The 20,828-nt window shown below is 37.2% G+C and overlaps 1 protein-coding gene across 12 annotated transcripts in view; it reads right to left on the bottom strand.

The window, feature by feature from the left end:
- CEP83 (centrosomal protein 83) overlaps nt 1-20,828 on the bottom strand; it is a 135,680-nt gene that overhangs the window by 11,295 nt on the left and 103,557 nt on the right. For 7 of the 12 annotated variants that reach the window (XM_060306608.2, XM_030856379.3, XM_030856380.3 and 4 more), the window contains 6 exons: nt 19,178-19,292; nt 17,764-17,908; nt 17,501-17,650; nt 11,708-11,783; nt 8,886-9,043; nt 7,106-7,235 (listed from right to left, as the gene is read on the bottom strand). In XM_060306608.2, coding sequence (XP_060162591.1) covers nt 7,106-7,235; nt 8,886-9,043; nt 11,708-11,783; nt 17,501-17,650; nt 17,764-17,908; nt 19,178-19,292 — 774 coding nt within the window. Of the gene's footprint in view, nt 1-7,098; nt 7,236-8,885; nt 9,044-11,707; nt 11,784-17,500; nt 17,651-17,763; nt 17,909-19,166; nt 19,293-20,828 lie in introns of those variants that run through there. The other 5 variants (XR_009565565.2, XR_009565566.2, XM_060306612.2 and 2 more) reach the window with 3 other exon arrangements.

Below are 20,828 nucleotides of genomic sequence, written 5' to 3'. Positions count from 1 at the left end.
ACCTGCTCAACCATAAACAGCAACATTCTCCTAGCATCAGCAAGACAATGCCTTAAAAGAGAACATTCCTTCTAGATTATAAAGGGTCACATGACCCACCACAATGGCACTAAAATCTGGATTTTGTAAACTGTCAATAATAGGTCATTTAATGTACAGCCCTCTGTCTCAAAAAGCTTATATAAACTGTATCTTGACTTCTAACGGGCGGAACAGTTCTCAGAGCCTTCTGAGATGCTCTTCTTGGGTTTTAACCCTGAAATTTGTCTTGAATAAAATTTTCCAATTCTTTCTTAGGTCGCCTGATTAATTTTTCGTCGACACTATAATGTCATTCGACACAGCTAATCCTTCTTGAAGCATTTTTCTTCATTTGGCATCTAGTACTCTCTTGGTTCTTTCCCTATCATATTGGCCACTCCTTCTCAGTCTCCTCCTTAACTTCCCAACTTCTAAAGTCTGGAATTCCTCAAAACTCAAACCTGTTCTTTTCTGTCTTCCTTCACTTTCTAGGTGACCTTATTTTTTAATCCCATTGCTTTCAATATCACTTACATGCCGGTAAGTCCCAAATCTTTATCTCTAGCCTAGTCCTCTTCCCTGAAGCCCTGATTCATGTATTCACCAGAATGCTTAGTATCTCCACTTGGAAGTCTAATGGGCATCTCAAAGAGTTAATGTGTCCAAAAGAGGCATCTTTATTTTATCCCTAAACCTGTTCCTTCCAAGGTCTTTCCCATGTCAGTAAACAGCAATTCTATTTTAACCACGTGCTCAAGCCCAACATCTTAGGCATCTTTGATTTATCTCTTTAATACCCTGTAACCATTGTAAGTTCTACCTTTAAAAATATACAGAATCCGACCACAAGTCTGCTACTAGCTCTCTACATCTCTCATCTGAACTACCGAAAAGTGGTCTTCCTGAGTCCTGTTTGCCCCTCTACACAACAGCCAGAGATTCTCCTGAAGATATAATTCAGATTACAGCATTTCTCAATTCAAAACTCTCCAGTGTGTTCCTATCTCATTCAGAATAAAACCCCAAAAAAGCCCCTACATCACCTAGCCTCCTACTACTTCTGTCCATTCCAGTTACCCAGGTCTCCCTCCTTGTATTCCTTCAACATACCAAGCAGACCCCTGCCTCTTTTACTTTCTATTCCCTCTGGAACATTCTTCCCCTACATACAAAATATGGCCTCCCCCTTCTTTCCTCGAGGTCTCTGCTCAAACGTTACTTTATCAGAGGCTTCTCTGATCACCTATATAAATGCCCTCTATCCCCCTTAGCTTTCCTCTTAGCACGCATCTCCACCTGACATTTGTTCCTTTACCCCGTGTCTCCCATCCACTACAACATAAGCTCCTCAGTGCAGAGTCTTTATTTCTGTATCCCTGTGAATAAAACAGTACCTGGTATAATACACAGTAGGTTCTCAATAAATCTGTTGAGTAAACTGCCTAAACAAATATAGAGAAACCTCATAGTGAAGAGAGTCTGAGCTAGGATGTTGCAATAAGAATAAAAAGAAATGAGGTGGGGAAAATGTGAGATACATTATAAAGGAAGAATTCACAGGCTCTAGTGACTATACTGGGTAGAACAGTGTCTCCGAAATATTTATGTTTACTCAGAATCTCAGAATGTGACTATGATATAAGAAGAAATATATCTGGTCTTTGCCCTGGGCTTCTGGCACAGAGCTCCTAAAACACATGGAATTTCCTGAGTCATAGGAGCATCTTTTGCTATTCATAACCAGCCCTTTTCAATCATACCTGAGTTAATACTAATGAGTTAACTTAGGGTGGGACCCCTAGGTAATCTCAAAATAGAGCTAGTCACTAGAAAGACCAAGTGGTAAGAAGGTAGGAACTTGCAGCACTATTCCCACCTCCCACTCTCCACCCTCCACTTCTGGGAGTGGCGGTACTGGAGATTGATATCTATTAAAAACTCTTGAACAAGGATACCTGGAAAGCTTCCAGGATAGTGAATACATTGATTTGCTAGAAGGGTGGCACTCCCAGAGAGGGCACCCCTCCCCCTCCATACCTCGCCCTATACATCTCTTCTATTTGGCTGTCCCTGAGTTGTATCCTTTCTAATAAACCAGTAAATACAAGTAAAATGTTTTCCTGAGTTCTATGAACCTGGGTGGGGGGTGTTATGGGTACCCCAATTTATAGTCATTGGTCAGCAGTGCAGATGGCCAAGGACCTGACACCTGACATGGGGTTAGTCTTGAGGCTGAACCCTTTAATTTGTGGAATCTGATGTAGTGTCAGAATTTAACTGAATTATTGGCACCCAGTTGGTGTCCAGAGAATTAGATAATTGGTTCTTGGTGTTGGAAAACACTCCAGAGTGACCTTATCTGAAAAAAGGGTAAAGTTAAGATGAGGTTATACTGGATTAGGGTGGGCCCTAAATCCAATATTGACTTGTGCCCTTAGAAAAAGGGAAAAATCTGGATACAGAGACAGACACACACCACGTGAAGAGAGAGGCACAGATTGAAGTGATGTGTCTGCAAGCCAAGGAACACCAAGGATTGCTAGCAACCACCACAAGCTAGGAGAGAGGCATGGAACAGATCCTTCCCCAGAGCCTTTGGAGGGAGCATGGCCCTATCAGCACCTTGATTTTGGACTTCTAACTTCCAGAACTGTGAGATTATAAATTTCTGTTGTTTTAAGCCACACAGTTTGTAGTAATTTGTTATAGCAGACCTAGGAAACGAATACAGTGACTGATTATATTTGGGGAAAGGGAGCCCTTAGGATGAATCAAAGGTTTGAAGACAAAGTAACTGGAAGAATGATATTCTACTGAAAGAAATGAAAGTCCACAGGACAAAGTGGCTGTAAGAAATGATTGTAATTTTGATTTTATCAGTCCAATACAATCACAGGTCTATCAAATGGATGCCTTAGTGTTACACACATTACAACACAAAAGAGTTAAAGAAAAATCAAAAGAATACTGATGTAAGAATCAAAGCTGAAATTTTCCTTTTATCACCTTCTAGCCAAATTCAATGAACTCTCTTCAATAATCACGACCATTTACCTTTGATTCCTTTCTTTTCCTGTGGCTTCTATAACACCATACTATAGCTTCTACTTCTATGACCATTCCTCTACTAAATCCAGCTCCTCTTCCCAAGTCAACTTAGTTCTTAGTCCTTTTATTCTTCAACAGTTCTCAAAATCTCAAGTGTCTAATTATACATCCCTGAGCTGAATTACTGATCTCCACACTTTACATTCCATTATTTCTGTTAATCTACATGATATCTTCACTTAACAGTCTAGGACAGGACTTCCCTAGTGCTCCAGTGGTTAGGACTCTGCGCTTCCACTGCAGGGGGCACGGGTTTGATCCCTGGTCAGGGAAGTTCCACATGCTGCACAGTGCAGCCAAAAAAAAAAAAAAGTCTATGACATGTCTATATGGATGCACTACCATCAGTTCATACCTGACGTGTGTTTAGTCAAATGTATCTTCTCTTTCTACTCAACTGACACATGGTCTTTATTCCATCATGACAACTCCTCTGTATCCTCTCATAGCTAAAATACTTCATATTTTTCTCTTTCTTCTTATTTAGCACTATATTCTGTTCATTTTTTCCTTTGGAATACTTCTAGGAGTCATCCTTCACCTTCATTCTATATTGCAAGCCCAAATTCCAGACGTCTTACCTCATTTTAAGATTATTATAAATAGCTTCCTGACTAGTCTCCCTGTCTTAAGGCTTTCTTCTCTCTAGCACAGTAGTTCTCAAACTTTAGTGTCCACACAGATCACATGGAAATGACTAATAGATTCTTTAGGTACTGCATGCTATTTTATTTCTCCAATTAGATTATATGGTCATCAAGGGCAGGAATTAATCATGGCTTCTATTTTCCCCTCGGTGTATAAAATAATGCCAGGCCACACAGCATATTCAATAGATATTTTATAACTTCAAGACTATGGTTCATTTCTTTCTCAAAACCGTTCATAACATCTAACCAAGAATTATTTTAGAGATATACCTTAGAATAAAAATAACAAGTTCTCATTTCAAGCGCCTCAAAAGGAAAAGCACAACTCATTGTCCTCATACCAAGAGATCTCTCTTCATACTCACATTTCAACAGTGTGTGGGGAACAACATACAGAGAAGTCATCAATTACAGAAGGGCATTCCAACTCAAGATACCCGGTCCAACTTTTCCAAACAAATCAACACAGCAAAATATCATTGAACAAAGACTCTACCTAAAAACACTTACCAGAAATGACATAATCTCTGTGCTTAGGAGGTTGGAGCTGTAAATGAAGCCATCTTACCTAGCCTGGGGAAAAAAAAATAAAGCTGCTACTCCCCAGTTGTAAGAACCTCTCACAGGAAAGTAACTCTAAAGGACTATGATTTCCGCCCTAGAGTTAATATTTTGTGACTTAATTGAAGCCTTACTACACAAGAAAGTTATGATCTTTGCCATCTAAGAAACTTAAAAGTCTGTTGCAATTTTACGAATCATATTTATATAATCTTATAGCCAACATTTTCATACAGAAGCACTATATTTAACTTGAATGGGAAAAGGGTGTGAGTTTAAAAAATTAATTTTATAGTGATCATTCTGCCACAGGAAACAAGACTCATGTGGATTATGGTTATAATGAAGAGAAAAGCAGTAAAGTATCTCGAATCAAAGAAAGGGGGAAATTAAAAGAGTTAACAGTGCAGAAAAAGCACAGGATTAAGAATAGAAAAATGTAGACTTTAGTCACAGCGTTCCTAACTAGTCAATGATCTTGGCTCCCTACCACTTCAGTTTCCAAATCTGTAAAAACTATCTGAATGCTAAGATCCCCCAGCCCTAAAATTATACATACTTATATACTTTTTACAGTATTTCTATGTCACATGTACTATCTGCTTTTCCACTTTAATTGAGGTAAAGTTGTAAGCCTACAGGGCAGTGCTCCACATAATGGGACAGCTCTGGGTCATAATTTTTACTGCATTGAGTTTAACAATTTCCTGCAACTTAAAACCATTATCCACAGGTCACATTTTTAAAAGTAAAACAGGTGTTTACTATATTCACCCCCATAATTTGGCAGTTATTTCAGTAGGAAAAACATTCATCCTAGGTCAATACTGATGAAAGGTTACTTCGCACGTTTCTTAAAATATCACCTCCTGGGCTTCCCTGGTGGTGCAGTGGTTGAGAGTCTGCCTGCCAATGCAGGGGACATGGGTTTGAGCCCTGGTCTGGGAAGATCCCACATGCCGCGGAGCAACAAAGCCCGTGAGCCAAAACTACTGAGCCTGCGCGTCTGGAGCCTGTGCTCCGCAACAAGAGAGGCCGCGACAGTGAGAGGCCCGCGCACCGCGATGAAGAGTGCCCCCCGCTCGCCGCAACTAGAGAAAGCCCGCGCACAGAAACGAAGACCCAACACAGCCAAAAATAAATAAATAAAATTAAAAAAAAAAAAATCACCTCCTCCCCTTTCTGGTATACCTATGATTAGTTGATAACCTCTCTCACCACTGGATGTCACTTTTGCTCCAAAAGAAGTCAACCCAACCTAGCCTCAATAATTAGAATCTGATCTCTAAGACACTTATCTCTAAAACCCCAACAAAAGAGTTTTTTCTGTGAAAGATAAAATCAGCTCTTACAATTTCTTATGATTTCTAGCTAATCTGGCATCAGATGCTTTTAGGCTTCAAACAGTACAAGGAAGCATAAGTAGGATTTCGGAGATCATTCCAAGCCATGAAATAACTTCACTAAAATCCCATCAATACCCATACGCTGCTCAGTACTTATATGGAAAGAAAGAGAGAGAAGTGATACAGGGGGAAAAAACAATGAAACAACAACATAAGTATTTATATTTGAGTATAAAACGCTGGGATCCTATATCGTTAAGTGCTATTTTCTAATCTCAATGTTATACTACTTTTAGCATAATGTAAAGAGAAAAGCAGCATTCATAAAGCAAGAAAGTGGGGAAGTAATGACTTTAAGACTTCTCATGTTGTCACTCCAACTATCAGGATGAATTTGGCAGTTATATCTAATAATGTAAACAGGTAACTAAAAACTGTGTCCTTGATTTCCAAATTCAGAATATGTAAATGATATACAGTTCTCTTCTCTTATGCAAATATGAACAGCTAACCTTACCAATAAACATACAGACATTAAGACACCGGTGTGCCTATGTCTAGAGTACGAATTCCTCTCACTTCAGACCTCCTCACTTCCCCACAACCAACGCCACTACTAAAGGAACTTACCAAATGGAGACATATCCAAATCATTTGTGGGATTTTTTTTTTTAAATACTTCCTTTCCCTTCCCCCAACACACATGCGCCAATCTTACTAAAAATAACTGCTGAATCGCTGCCATGGAGAGCCATGGTTACTGATGGGGCTATGCTACATTCCTTGGGTTTGTTGAGTAGAAAAAAAGTTGTAAACCACTGACTTAGATGAATCATCTGGTTACATTAGTTCCATGATGCCCTGGATACGTCCAAGAAAAGAAAGTTTTTAGGTTCTGGAGAAAATATGCCTGCAAAGATGAAACTTTAAAAAGATCATGGCTGTGGGAACTATCATGGCTGTTTCAGAAGCCAGGGGAGTCCTAGTTCCTTCTGCTGGGGCAATGAGATACTTGCTTCTATATTCCTGAGTTGGAAACAAAAAAGTATTGTAACCACAAAAACAATGTTAAAAGTATTAGTTAAGCACAGTTGAAACAGGCCTAATCACCCTGTAATTTAAGTGCGAATGAGTTAAATGACACTTGTATGGGCTGGTCTAGAAACTTTATCAATGAAAACCACTGTCTCTGTGGAAAAATGCATACTCTGAAAAACTGACTTGTACACAACATTTAGAAATAAACCTGTTGAGCAGTTTGCATTTTCCCAATTTATCTTTACAATGTGACAGCAAAATGTCATGTTTAAATATCAAACTGAACATACCCGTAAAGTCTCAGTTTTAATTATACATCTTATTCTCCTAAAATAGTTATGCTTTTACTCTATAGAAATCACTTTAATGAGAACCACTTGCCTTTTTTTGGGCAATTGCAGCTCGCTGCAATTTCTCCTTAGCTTGATTATACTTTTCTTCTCTGTCAGTGATACGTTCATGAAGCCTATGCTTTTCTTCCAACCACTGTACTTGCTTCTCTTCCAATGCCCTGTCAGAAGAACGTACGCAAAACATGAGATGTTAACTCTTAGAAGAGATATTACCGCAAGTATAATCAAACTCACTACCTACTTCACCCACAGCCTTCATAATCCAACACAGGCATTCTTGCATGGCCACGTATCTGCTATCACCACCATTACTGAGTATTTCCTATGAGCCAGCCACTGGGCTTAGAACAGTATGTGTACTACATCATTTATTCTTCACAGTAACCCCTGAGTTAGGTACGTCTATCATTTCCATTTTATAGCTGAGGAAACTGAGGCTTAGAGCTGTTAACTAACTTGCTTAAAGACTTATACCTAGTTAACGGGGGGACAGGACAAACAACTGATAATCAGCTTTAAACCATGATACCACCAAGCTATTAAAAACTGGGCCTAATAAAGATGGTTTAAAATCAACCTTGGTATCAAGTCTTAATGTGGTATGTTTCCTGGCTAGAGTAAAATTCATATAAATGGTATTTTATAGTAACATCATAACAACTTACATCTTTAAAGCTCTTCTGTATACTTTATGATTTTTAGTATCATCACTACAGGCAGTACAAATGAGATATACAAACCCTGAGGAGTCAGACTGCATGACTAAGGTCAAACAGATTTTAAGTATCTTAGCTGGGATCAAAATCACATTCTATTGACCCCAAGTCCAGCTATTTTCTGCTATATAATCCTATGAATAACATTCAGAAACCAATAAGTTAGTTACATTTGCTAGCTATACTATGATTGGAATTCTTAAGCACATTTCAAATCACTTGAGGATCCCAAGATACAAATTCCTATTATTTGCAAAATATAAGCAAAATAATTTGGACCCTGTGGAACATCACAACACATTATGGACAGTTATCTTGCTTACTTCCTTTTCTTGAAATTCAACCACATATATGAGTCCATGGACAAGCCTTAAAATATTAAATAATAGAAAAATAAGGAAAAGGTTTTATGTGGCAAGGTAGCCTTCAGAAGAAAAACTGTGAAAATAATGTTTCATAGATTCAAAAACTTATAATAATGACATGTTATAATAACAAAGCAAATACAAAATAGTAGTTTTCTACCATATATAAACAACATTTTCCAGGGAATATAAGATCTTGGTCACCAAATTCATCTCCCTACCAGTTTACTAGACTGTCTACTACTAAGAGATTTCAAAATCAAAAAATATAAACAAGTAAATGAACTTTTCAAAGGGAAAATCCAAAAGATTATAACTGTAATTCTAAGAAGTAAGCTATACACATCAAAAATTTTGTTTCTGTTCTCTGGCATTCAGAAGAATTTAGATATTTGAAGTAAGAAATGTATTGATTTACTCAATGAATACAGAAGTGTTTCTTTGAAGGTTTTCCTAATACTGTGGGGTCAGGCAGAATTTTAAAAGGTTTTCTTCCCTAGATGTCTATTTTCTTTTCTTTTTTTTTTTTTAAATCAATTCAAGAGTCCATAAAGCTCATCTCTAGAAACAGAAAATACATTACCTAAGACCACTGTACACTGTCAATGCGGTATTTGTAACTAGTTCCCAAAATACAGTCAACACTGGAATCATCATTAGAAGAACTATATATAATATAGCAGAAAGAAGAAACAGTTTGTACATAAAAAAAAAGAGCAAACTCTACTTTTCAACTTCTAGTTGTGCTTTTTCAGCTTGGCTTCTTAAATTTCGGCATTCCTGTTTTAACCTCTCCACCATTTCCTTCAGTGTTTGGTTTGAATTCAGCAACTCATTCTCTGACTGTGCAAGTGAGGTCACTTGGATCTGCAAACTATTGATTTGCTTAAAAGAGAAGAAAGAAGAGAAATATAAGGCCACTAAACAAATGCAATAGAATATGAGAGACACAGAGGACACTAAGCATCTTCCCTCACATATGCCACACCCAACTGATGTGCCCTTCAGGACACCCTGAAATGAAATTATAAAAAGCACCAGCATTAGAGAAATGCAAATCAAAACTACAAGGCGATATCATCTCACACCGGTCAGAATGGCCATCATCAAAAAATCTACAAACAACAAATGCTGGAGAGGGGGTGGAGAAAAGGGAACCCTCTTGCACTGTTGGTGGGAATGTAAATTGATACAGCCACTATGGAGAACAGTATGGAGGTTCCTTAAAAAACTAAAAATAGAACTACCATACAGTCCAGCAATCCCACTACTGGGCATATACCCTGAGAAAACCATAATTCAAAAAGAGTCATGTACCACAATGTTCACTGCAGCTCTATTTACAAAAGCCAGGACATGGAAGCAACCTACGTGTCCATCGACAGACGAATGGATAAAGAAGATGTGGCACATATATACAATGGAATACTACTCAGACATAAAAAGAAAGGAAACTGAGTTATTTGTAGTGAGGTGGATGGACCTAGAGTCTGTCATACAGAGTGAAGTCAGAAAGAGAAAAACAAATACCATATGCTAACACATATATATGGAATCTAAAAAAAAAAAAAAAAAAGGTCATGAAGCACCTAGGGGCAAGACGGGAATAAAGATGCAGACCTACTAGAGAATGGACTTGAGGACATGGGGAGGGGGAAGGGTAAGCTGGGACGAAGTGAGAGAGTGGCATGGACATATATACACTACCAAATGTGAAACAGATAGCTAGTGGGAAGCAGGCGCATAGCACAGGGAGATCAGCTTGGTGCTCTGTGACCAGCTACAGGGTGGGATAGGGAGGGAGGGAGATGCAAGAGGGAGGAGATATGGGGACATATGTATATGTATAACTGATTCATTTTGTTATAAAGCAGAAACTAACACACTATTGTAAAGCAATTATACCCCAATAAAAACGTTAAAAAAAAAAAAAAAGGCAGCAGCATTAGGATCGTATCTTAATATAACCAGAGACCATCAAGAACCCTATTCCTCAATCTGCCACTGAGTCCTCTCTCTTCTTCCCCAAATAAGCAGGCCAGAAGAGGTACTAGAAATGGGGAGAAGTGTCATTAGAAGGAGAGCAGGGAGGTGAGCAAAGAGAATCCAAATATTAGTCTCCTAGCCTCCGAGGAAAGAACAGATTTTAAAAGGTAAGCTGGGAAAGCTGCTAAGAAAATCCATTCTCCCACTCCCACAACATTGTGATTAGCAACCCTTCCAAAGGTTCTGCTCTCTGAATAGTCAGGAATCATAAATGCAGGTAGCATCATTCTCACATTGTTTTTGAGTAGTTTTTAAGCATTTTATAGTGTTGGGCAGAAGAAAGATGCTCTGAGAAACCTAATGAATGGTAGGGATTCCTTGGCCTCTAGAACCATTTATCAAACTCTGAAATGTCAGGCTTCTTCATCCCAGGTTAGCTTTATCTGGGAGTACTTTTTCTCATGAAAAGTAGCTAATTATCTAGTTACAGATTAACAGGCTAGGAGATTCACATTGCTCTTAAGTCTTATCCAAATAATTCATTTGGGACATATTTACACCTAATTCTTGCAAAAGCCATTTTACCAATTAATAAACAAGTATTCATTTTTCTTTCACTTTCTTCTACCTCTCTAAGCCATTCTCTTGAGAGAAGTTAGGAGGCAGAGAGTCAAGTGACTTCAGATCAAAAGAATCCATTACAAGACTCAAGAGCCAAAAGAAACCAGATTCTTTACGCAATAAATGGGAAATAATTCCATTACTTCCTGATGGTAGCAAAGCCACATACAGAACTGTATAGGTCCAAAGAGCAACTGTCAGAAGAATAAAGTAAAAAGGTATGTCTCAGATTTCCATTTTAGAATGAATTTCTCCGTGAAGAACTATTCAGTCCTTTTAACTGCAGCAGTAAATATAAAACTTGTATTACAGCTGGTTGAACAAGCAACTTTCAAAGAGCTTAATACTTCTCCATATCTACAGGATGACAGAAAGCCCAATGTCAATGAAACTAGATAACTCCTCTCAGACTATCACACATTATGCCCTCCTACTTGGAACTTAGAAACCATAACTATACATGCAAAGCAATGCCAGCTAGCATGCAAGCATACATCCTAAAAATGGAATTTTCACTCCTCATAATGTTTTGCCCATATAAATCTTTCCCAAACCCAAACAACTTTAATTAAAATATGAATTTCCTTCCATAAATACAACTCTTAGATTTCATAGGGATATAATAAAAAATAGCTCATGGAATAAGAAAATGCAAAGTTACAAGTCAATCACACAAGTAATTCAAAATACTGCCCTTTAAACTATAATTTAAAAAAAATTCATCATGAGCTGCAGCATATAAATATCTTAAGAAAAACAAAAGAAGCTTACTAAACAAGAGCTTAAAGAGGTCTAAACACTTTACATATCAACTTCATCAATTCATTATCAATTGGAGTGATATTTTCAGAATATTTATATATACAATTCCAATAAAGATTCAAAAACAGATTTAAAGAAGCACTTAAAAAAGTAAAAGCAAAATGTTTGCTAAAATAATACCTGTTTCAGGTCAGAATTTTCATTTTTTTCTTTCTCTGCATTTTCAATATTCACAATTTGTTGTTGAAGTTTTAACCTAAAAATCACAACCCAACAAAAGACATTACTAAAAATCCAGAGTTCATATATTTCACTGAATTAGACAATCATATTATTGAGTGCCCATATTGACACAAGGCGCTGTGCTATATAAAGTGGTAGATTCAAAGACAAAGATTTTGACTTCAGGCAACTAAGCTGTGTCCACATATAATTAAAATGTAACGAATTTCTGCTTTTGCTATGGAAAAATCTACAAACTATGGGCATAGAGAAGATGAGAAATCAAGTCTATCTAGAAGGATGAGAGACTACTACATGGAGACAAAACTCTGGTGGGTAGGATCTTGATAAACACAGGGAACAGCCTGAAAAAATGGCTTTGGTGGAGGAGTGCCTAGTGGGTCAGTAAGGCAGGAGAAAGGAGTCCAGTTTAGGAGAAGCTATCTTATAGCCATGCAGTATTTCACAATTTACAAAATGCTTTCAGATACACTGCTACTTCACCTTCACTCTACTGGGTTATAGAGCTCCTAAATGTATCCTAAATGCCTACCATGATGTCTATAGTATAACAGGCATTTAATTAAGGTTGGCCAATTGTAGTAATTTCTCATAACAGTTGTATGGAAGTAAGCAGAGTCACCTTTATAATTCCAGATAATACAGAAAAAGAGGTTGAGGCTTAGCAAAGTTAGGCCCAAATCACACAGCTACCAAGTAGCCAAATCAAGATGAGACCCAGGTCTTCTCACACCCAAGTAAGTATCTCTGTCTCCCACCTCATTATGCCGTAATTATACTGATTTTAAATTCAGAATTTAAAAGAAAACTATCTAGTACAGACACCATACTGTATTCTATAAAATATGAGTTTTCATCCCTGAGATGAATGCACACTTACACAATTTGTGTCCTTTTCAAAAGGAATGATACATTCTCAGCCAAAACCTTAAAACACAGTGTATCCCTGGTGACCAAGGGACTAACTAACCTCATGAGAAAGACTATACACTTAATTAGCTCTGACAGGATAAGCCCTCAAACTTCCCTTTTAAAAATCCTTCATTTACCTCAAATATAATTTGCTTGGCACGTACTAGATATAGTTTAGCATTATTAGCATGCCTTTTCAACCCAATTAGAAATGCTTCTTGGGAAGACAATATTCTCAAAGGCCTAGGGCTGTGCTTTAAACACTAATACCCTGAGAAAACCATAATTCAAAAAGAGACATGCACCACAATGTTCACTGCAGCACTATTTATAATAGCCAGGACATGGAACCAACCTAAATGACCACTGACAGATGAACGGATAAAGAAGACGTGGCACATATACAAAATGGAATATTACTCAGCCATAAAAAGAAACAAAATTGAGTTATTTGTAGTGAGGTGGATGGACCTAGAGTCTGTCACACAGAGTGAAGTCAGAAAGAGGAAAACAAATACAGTATGCTAACGCATATATATGCAATCTAAAAAAAAAAAAAAGGTACTGATGAACTTAGTTGCAGGGCAGGAATAAAGAGGTAGACATAGAGAACAGACTTGATGACATGGGGTGGGAGGGTGAAGCTGGGGCGAAGTGAGAGTAACATCGACATATATACACTACCAAATGCAAAATAGTTGGCTGGTGGGAAACAGCAGCATAGCACAGGGAGATCGGCTCGGTGCTTTGCGATGACCTAGAGGGGTGGGATAGACACGGTGGGAGGGAGGCTCAAGAGGGAGGGGATATGGGGACATGTGTATGCATATGGCTGATTGGCTTTGTTGTGCTACAGAAACTAACATGGTATTGTGAAGCAATTATACTCCAATAAAGATCTATTAAAAAAAAATTCAGTAAGTATCTGTTGTTGGACTGAATGAACCAACCCAAATCCTGGATTACACATTTAAATGCACAAGGTGGTTGGACAATATGATATGGAAGAAACAATAAAATACACTGCTCCTGAGATATTTACATACAAACACCAGAAACAATGGACCTAAAGGAAGAGGACCAGTCTTGCTCTTCCTGTGCTCCTTTGACAGTACCAATCATACTCTTATTCTGTAATTCTAGCTATACTATTACTCCCTCAAACTTTCTGGGCATTTCTCCCTTAAATGTTTAAGGTTGTTATTAACTTGGAGCTTTTAGGTTACCGAGTTAGTAAAGGTTTCTTTCTACAAAACCATGGAGATGAAAATAGGGGAGAAAACACCATGGGTCCTAGCTCCAGTCCAGAGTTAGAAAACTTAGGCCCCAAGTATATCTTAGCTCTGGTTGAGATTTTGGATACACATGATAAATGAACAAGAAACAAGACTGAGTTATGAAAGCAATAGTGGCCTGAATACTTTCTAAATAATTATGTAGATATGAAGAGAAACAAAAATGCCCTACCTATAAAAACTGAAGCCAAAGAAACCACTGGTGAAGAGTATCTGACTATCATTAAACGTGAAAGGAGTAAGAACACCATTTTGGTAGACTATAAGAGATGATCTACAAAATTTTCTTCAGTTCACTTTGCTGAAGCAGTGCTGGGTTAGAATTCATAACTGATAGGAGATTTTTGATTTTTTTTAAGAAGAAAATTAGTCCATGATTTAAGATCATTACATTTAGGATTCTAAGGGATAATTACATTTTACAAATAAAAAGTAACCTTAGGGGCTTCTCTGGTGGCGCAGTGGTTGAGAGTCCGCCTGCCGATGCAGGGGACACGGGTTCATGCCCCGGTCCGGGAAGATCCCACATGCCGCGGAGCGGCTGGGCCTGTGAGCCATGGCCGCTGAGCCTGTGCGTCCAGAGCCTGTGCTCCGCAATGAGTTAACATACTGCTCAAGAAACTATCATTCAAATCTTTTTTTTGTGTGTGATACACAGGCCTCTCACTGTTGTGGCCTCTCCCGTTGTGGGAGAGGTATTGTAATTACCTGTAATTACCTGTATTAAAAGGTATTGTAATATTTTTGTCCATAAGGGACACATTTAAAATAAAACAATAAATAAAGCTGAAAATAAAGTGAAAAGATGTACCACAAATATGAACAAAAGGAAAGAAACAGTAGAAATGTTAATATTAAACCATATAAAATTCAAGATAAAACATTAAAGGAAAAATAACAAGTAACCATGAATATATATGCACCTAAAAAAATCTACAGCAACAGCTGTCAGAAATCTATGAAAAAACAGATCAACAATTGTAAAATAAAACAGGAGTAATAACAATATCAAACAAGGTGGAATTCAAGCAAAAAAAATTAAATGACAAAAAGAAAAGTGCTTTTAAATGCTAAAAGCCACAATTCATAATTAAAGTATAACTGTTATGATTATCTATATACCAAATAATATATCAATCACCTATGAAGCAAAAAAATTACAAGAAATTTAAGGAGTCATAGATAGAAACACACTAACACAATAATAGGAGACTAATATATCACTCTTTGTACAAGACAAATGAAGTGGACAAAAAAAAGTATACAGAAGACCTGAACATCATAGTTAGTAAGGTAGATCTTATGGATGTATATTTCAAACTTTATACTCATAATTGAGTACTTTCTTTACTAGTCCTTATGTAACACTCATAAAAATCAATCATGTATTACAGGTCTGAGACTGAGATAAGGCAAGTGAGATGCCCAGAGTGAAAAATTTAAGGAGACTCACCCCAGGTTTCCTGCAAGTCCAATGTCAACACATAAGAGTGAGTACCTCTTTAAATTTTGCACCCTGGGTGCCTCACTGGCTTTACCGTAGTCCTGGCCTTGATATATTAGGTCACAAGGAAAACATTAGAGTGTTCCATAAAGCAGAAATAACAGAATCAATACTCTGATCACAATGAAATAAAACTAAAATTTAACAACAAAATAAACAAGAAAGCCCTATCACCTGGAAATTCAAAATCCTTCAATCACTTACCCGTGATTGTATTTGGAGACAAGGCCTTTAAAGAGGTAACGAAGGTTAAATGAGGTTATATGGGTGGGTCCTAATCCTATGACTGGTGTCCTTATAAGAGGGAGAGGTACCAGGGACACATGCACACAGAGGAAAGCCCCTGTGAGGACACAGTAAGAAGGCAACCAATCTGCAAGCCAAGGAGACAGGCCTTAGGAGAAACTAAATCTGCTAACACATTGAGCTCTGAGGCTTCTAGCCTCCAGAACTGTAAGAAAATTAATTTCTGTTGTTTAAACTACCCTGTCTATGGTATTTTGTTGTGGCAGCCCTAGAAAACTATTAGTTTCACCTTCTATTAAACAACTATACCTTCTATTGCTTCTTGGGTGAAAAGGAAGATGCAAATTGAAATTAGGGAATTTCTAAAAAATAATGATAATTAAAACACTGCATATCAAAATCTATATGATACATTTAAAAAGCAGTGATAAGAAAATTCTCAGCATGATATTTTTACCAATAAAGATGAAAGAATGAACATTAGTTGAATTAAATTCCCAACTCAAAAAATTTTACTCCAATAAAGATCTATTGAAAAAAATACTATCAAAAAAATAAAACCTACTTAAATCCTCAAAAAAACACACCAAAACCAAAAAATGAACAAGTAAACTAAAAGGAAATACAACATATACAACATGACGTTAGAAAACTAAGAACCCACAAAGCAGCTAGTAGAAAATACGTGACTTCTGTAAGGTCATAGGATACAAGGTCAATACATAAAAATCAACTATATTTCTTAAACATTTTTTATTTCTTTAATGTTGTATCTATTTTATTTATTTTATTTTTGGCTGCACTGGGTCTTCGTTGCTGTGCGCGGGCTTTCTCTAGTTGCAGCGAGCGGGGGCCACTCCTCGTTGCAGTGTATGGGCTTCTCATTGCAGTGGCCTCTCCCGTTGCGGAGCACGGGCTCTAGGAGTGCAGGCTTCAGTAGTTGTGGCACACAGGCTCAGGAGTTGTGGCTCACGGGCTCTAGAGTGCAGGCTCAGTAGTTGCGGCACACAGGCTTAGTTGCTCTGTGGCATGTGGGATCTTCCCAGACCAGGGCTCGAACCGGTGTCCCCTGAGTTGGCAGGCGGATTCTTAACCATTGTGCCACCAGGGAAGCCCCTCAACTATATTTCTATATGTCAGCAATAAACAATTAGAAAGTAAAATTTTAAAACATAACTCCACTTATAATCACATAAAAATGCTTAGAATTATAATGTAATACAATATGAGCATGATATATACAATGAACACTACAAAACTCTGATGACAGAAATTAAAGATGATCTGAATACATGGAGAGATAAGCCATATTCATGGATTGGACAGACTCAATACTGTTGAGATGACAACTCTTCTCAAACTGAGCTACAAATTCAGTGCAATCCCAATCAAAATCTTAAGCCTTTTTGAAAATGGTTATAAGCTGATTATTTACAAGGAAAGGCAAAGGACCTAGAAGAGCCAAAACAATCTTGCCAAAAAAGAACAAGGTAGAAGACTTGCACTACCTGAATCAAACTTACTATGAAGCTACAGTAGTCAAGAGAGTGTGATATTGCTGTCAAGACAGACATACAGATAAATGGAATAGAACAGAGTCCAGAAACAGACACACTCACATATGGCCAACTGAAACCAACAAAGGTATCAAAATAATTCAGATATGGAGATCTGGGTGAAAATTATATGCGAATACTCTGTACTAGTTTTACAATGTTTTGTTGGCTATGAGATTATTTCAAAATGAAGTTTAAAAAAATATGCATATATAACCTAATACTCTGAAGTTCCCTCCTGGCCGACTCTTCTGCCATCTGTGAAGCTCGCAATCTCTCTTCACACTGATCCTTTTCAGATTGCCTCCTGACATCATGTTCCACTTTCATTTTCTCTAAATCCGCTAATCTGCTCTCAAGTTCTAGCCTAAAACAACAGATGATAATTATATTACAAGAACTACAATAAGGATGATATGACAGCAAAATGTTTTCATTTGCAAGGAGATTTAACACAAAATAAGGTAATTAGGTACTTACTTTTCATCTTGTAATACCACAAGTTTTTGGTAACCTTCTTCTTTGGCAGCTTGTACTTTACGTATTAATTCACGGTCCTTTTCTACTAAAAGCACTTTGTGGTGTTCAACAGCTGATGTGAGAATTTCATTGTCTGACTGTAATCCTAGTATTTTTTTTAAAGGAGAAAACTGTACTGTATTCAATGTTATTAAAGAAAAATTGCAATTAACAGCAAATATTCGTAAGCTGGTAAGACGAAAGAATATAGAAAGTAAGTCTCTCCAGATACACATCTCAAAGATCTTTACTTTGTTGGTAAACTTTTCTTAACGAAAAAGACTACTACTCAGACTTAATTTGTCATTTTATTAAGCACTCACACAGAAACACTTTAACAAAAGGTTATATACATTTACTCATTTGGATCGTGAGAGCTGGGGACATCAACCTGGGTAATATTGAAAAGAGGTTTAAATACTTAACTTCTAAAAGGGTTCTGTAACCTAAATCCCACAGACAGCATCATCATAAAGCTAGCTGGAAAGCAGAGTGAATAAAATCACAGAAGCTTTTGAAACTTATCAGAACTGTTAGATATCTAATACAAATTGGACACTTTCAAGTTTGTCCAATGAATTCACAAATTTTCCTCGTAATGAAATGACAAGTATTTTGCATATGGAATAACTAAAACAAATTCATATCTAACTCAAAGTTTAAAAAGAATGCAAAACTGGATCTCAAACTCTTTAAGTTCCAAAGAAAATATGCTCCCTAACTCTATGAAAATCCGTGAGTCAACATCAAGTAGAAATTAATAATGAAAATAGTCATTCATCATAAGCTCTGTCTGAAACTGAAACTGGAGGCCAGTTCAACTAGAGACCAACTTCATGACAGCTGCAGGTCCAGGCAGCTTATTTAAGTACTTAATAAAAGTCAGAAATAATATAATTTCTGAGAAATCTTGATGAGAAGGACATTCTAAGACTAAATTGGAGTTTAAAAATAAGCTTAGGCTGAACTAGGCCCAATAACTGGCCTAGGGTCTACATAAAAAAAATTTTAAACTTAAAAATTGGACCTGGAACCCACTTATATATTCTTTAGATTTTAAATGGTCTGATATTAATAATCACATGATCTAAACAGATTTTAAGTTATATACCCAGGAAGTATGGAATCCGATCTATAAAGTTTCACTTAATTTATGTATTAATCAAATAACAATGATATAACCATAAGATTGTTTTTTAAAAGTTACATCACAGAATGAACATTTAACATACAAATAAAAACAATACATATGTGTGCTCTAAAATTAAAATTCAATTAAGCTTAAAATTGGAAATAAACTTCAGTTTGCTCTATTTTAGTAATTTGAGTTTATATGTGAAAGTAACAGTAAAAAGCATGGGAAATCATATATTACCATCCAGTTCACTTTGAATTTTATTCCTTTCTCTTTCTAGTTCACTCTTAGCTCTTGCTGCCTCCAGTTTGATGTCTGTTATTTCTAGTTTGTTTGAATGTTTAAGTTCTTTTACCTGTTGATAATTAGAAATTGAAATTACTATTGGTCATTTTCTTGCCACTAAATGCTAACCCAAAAACATTAGTAGAAATGAGAAAACACTTTGGTAGCAGAGTATAGAGTATAAGCACCTTCCAGCAGGGAAGATGCTTCAGTTCCTGGAACAGTACTCAGCACCAAGAAAACAGTCTGTTCCTAACAGAATTGAGTCATTTCTTTCAATAGCAGGGTGGGGTCATCGGGCTTAATCTTGCCTTTAAAGGCTTAACTGCAAGTACCTAAAATCCAATAGTCAATGACTGAAACATCCTCAGGGAAAAAAAAATTGAAACCTTCCTCTAAAAAAAACTGCTGGTGACAAAATGGCATTTTAGGTATAAGGAACAGCATATAAAATGTTATAAAGGTAGAACGCCACCTGGTCTGCTTGGAAAACAATGAACAATGTGTCATAGATAAAGCAGAGGAAGATGTGAAAACTGTGGAGTGGCAGGGAATAAACTTTATATGCCATACAAAAGGGTTGTATATCCTCTTAGCTGCTGAAGGTGGCACAATCAACTTTGTTTCAGAAAGTTAACTCTAATTGCAAGTGTGCTGGATTAAGAAACTGAAAGTAAAGAAACCAATTAAGAGGCAAAGGACTAACAAAGGGGACAAGAAAGAATAATCTATTGAAGTTGGTGACTAAATAGTGTGTGTGTGTGTGTGTATGCTGGTAGTGGGATAAACAAGTACAAAATGTATGAATCTAATTTAAACCTTTATTGCCAAAACCTGATTCTTTTAAAGCCCCAAGGTGAATGTAACTAATTGTCAATATTTTACATATAATTAACCACATACCAATCTCAGCTTTTCCCTGAGACATTCCTTTTGAAAGCTGAATAATTATAGTTCATAAGTGGTATTCCTTAGGCTTCCCTCGTGGTGCAGTGGTTAAGAATCTGCCTGCCAATGCAGGGGACACGGGTTTGAGCCCTGGTCCGGGAACATCCCTCATGCTGCGGAGCAACTAAGCCTGTGCGCCACAGCTACTGAGCCTGCACTCTAGAGCCCGCAAGCCACAACTACTGAGCCCACGTGCCACAACTACTGAAGCCCGCGTGACCTACAGCCCATGCTCCACAACAAGAGAAGCCACTGAAATGAGAAGCCCGCACACCGCAACGTAGAGTAGCCCCTGCTCGGTGCAACTAGAGAAAGCCCGCATGCAGCAACGAAGACACAATGCAGCCAAAAATAAACAAAAAATTTTTTTAAAGTAGTATTCCTTTGTTCATTCAATAAATATTTATTGAGCACCTATTATGTGCCCTAGCACTGTCTTAGGAGCTGGGGATACAGCAGCAAACAAGAAAGCTTTGTCTCTCTAATCATCTGTACTACTCTCTTAACAGTTTCCATATCCCTGCCCTTTGGTGAGGTGCTTCTAAAATTAGGTACAGTACTATATAATGAGGATTTAACCAGTACGGATATAAAGGTTAGATAAACCTGCATTCTGACATATTATACTAATGTATAAAACCATGAAATCAGAGGAGAA

The sequence above is a fragment of the Globicephala melas genome, chromosome 10 (assembly GCF_963455315.2).
Source record: "Globicephala melas chromosome 10, mGloMel1.2, whole genome shotgun sequence".
Lineage (NCBI taxonomy): Eukaryota > Metazoa > Chordata > Mammalia > Artiodactyla > Delphinidae > Globicephala > Globicephala melas.
The sequence above is the reverse complement of the archived record's forward strand: the minus strand, read 5'-3'. Positions and strand labels throughout refer to the sequence as shown.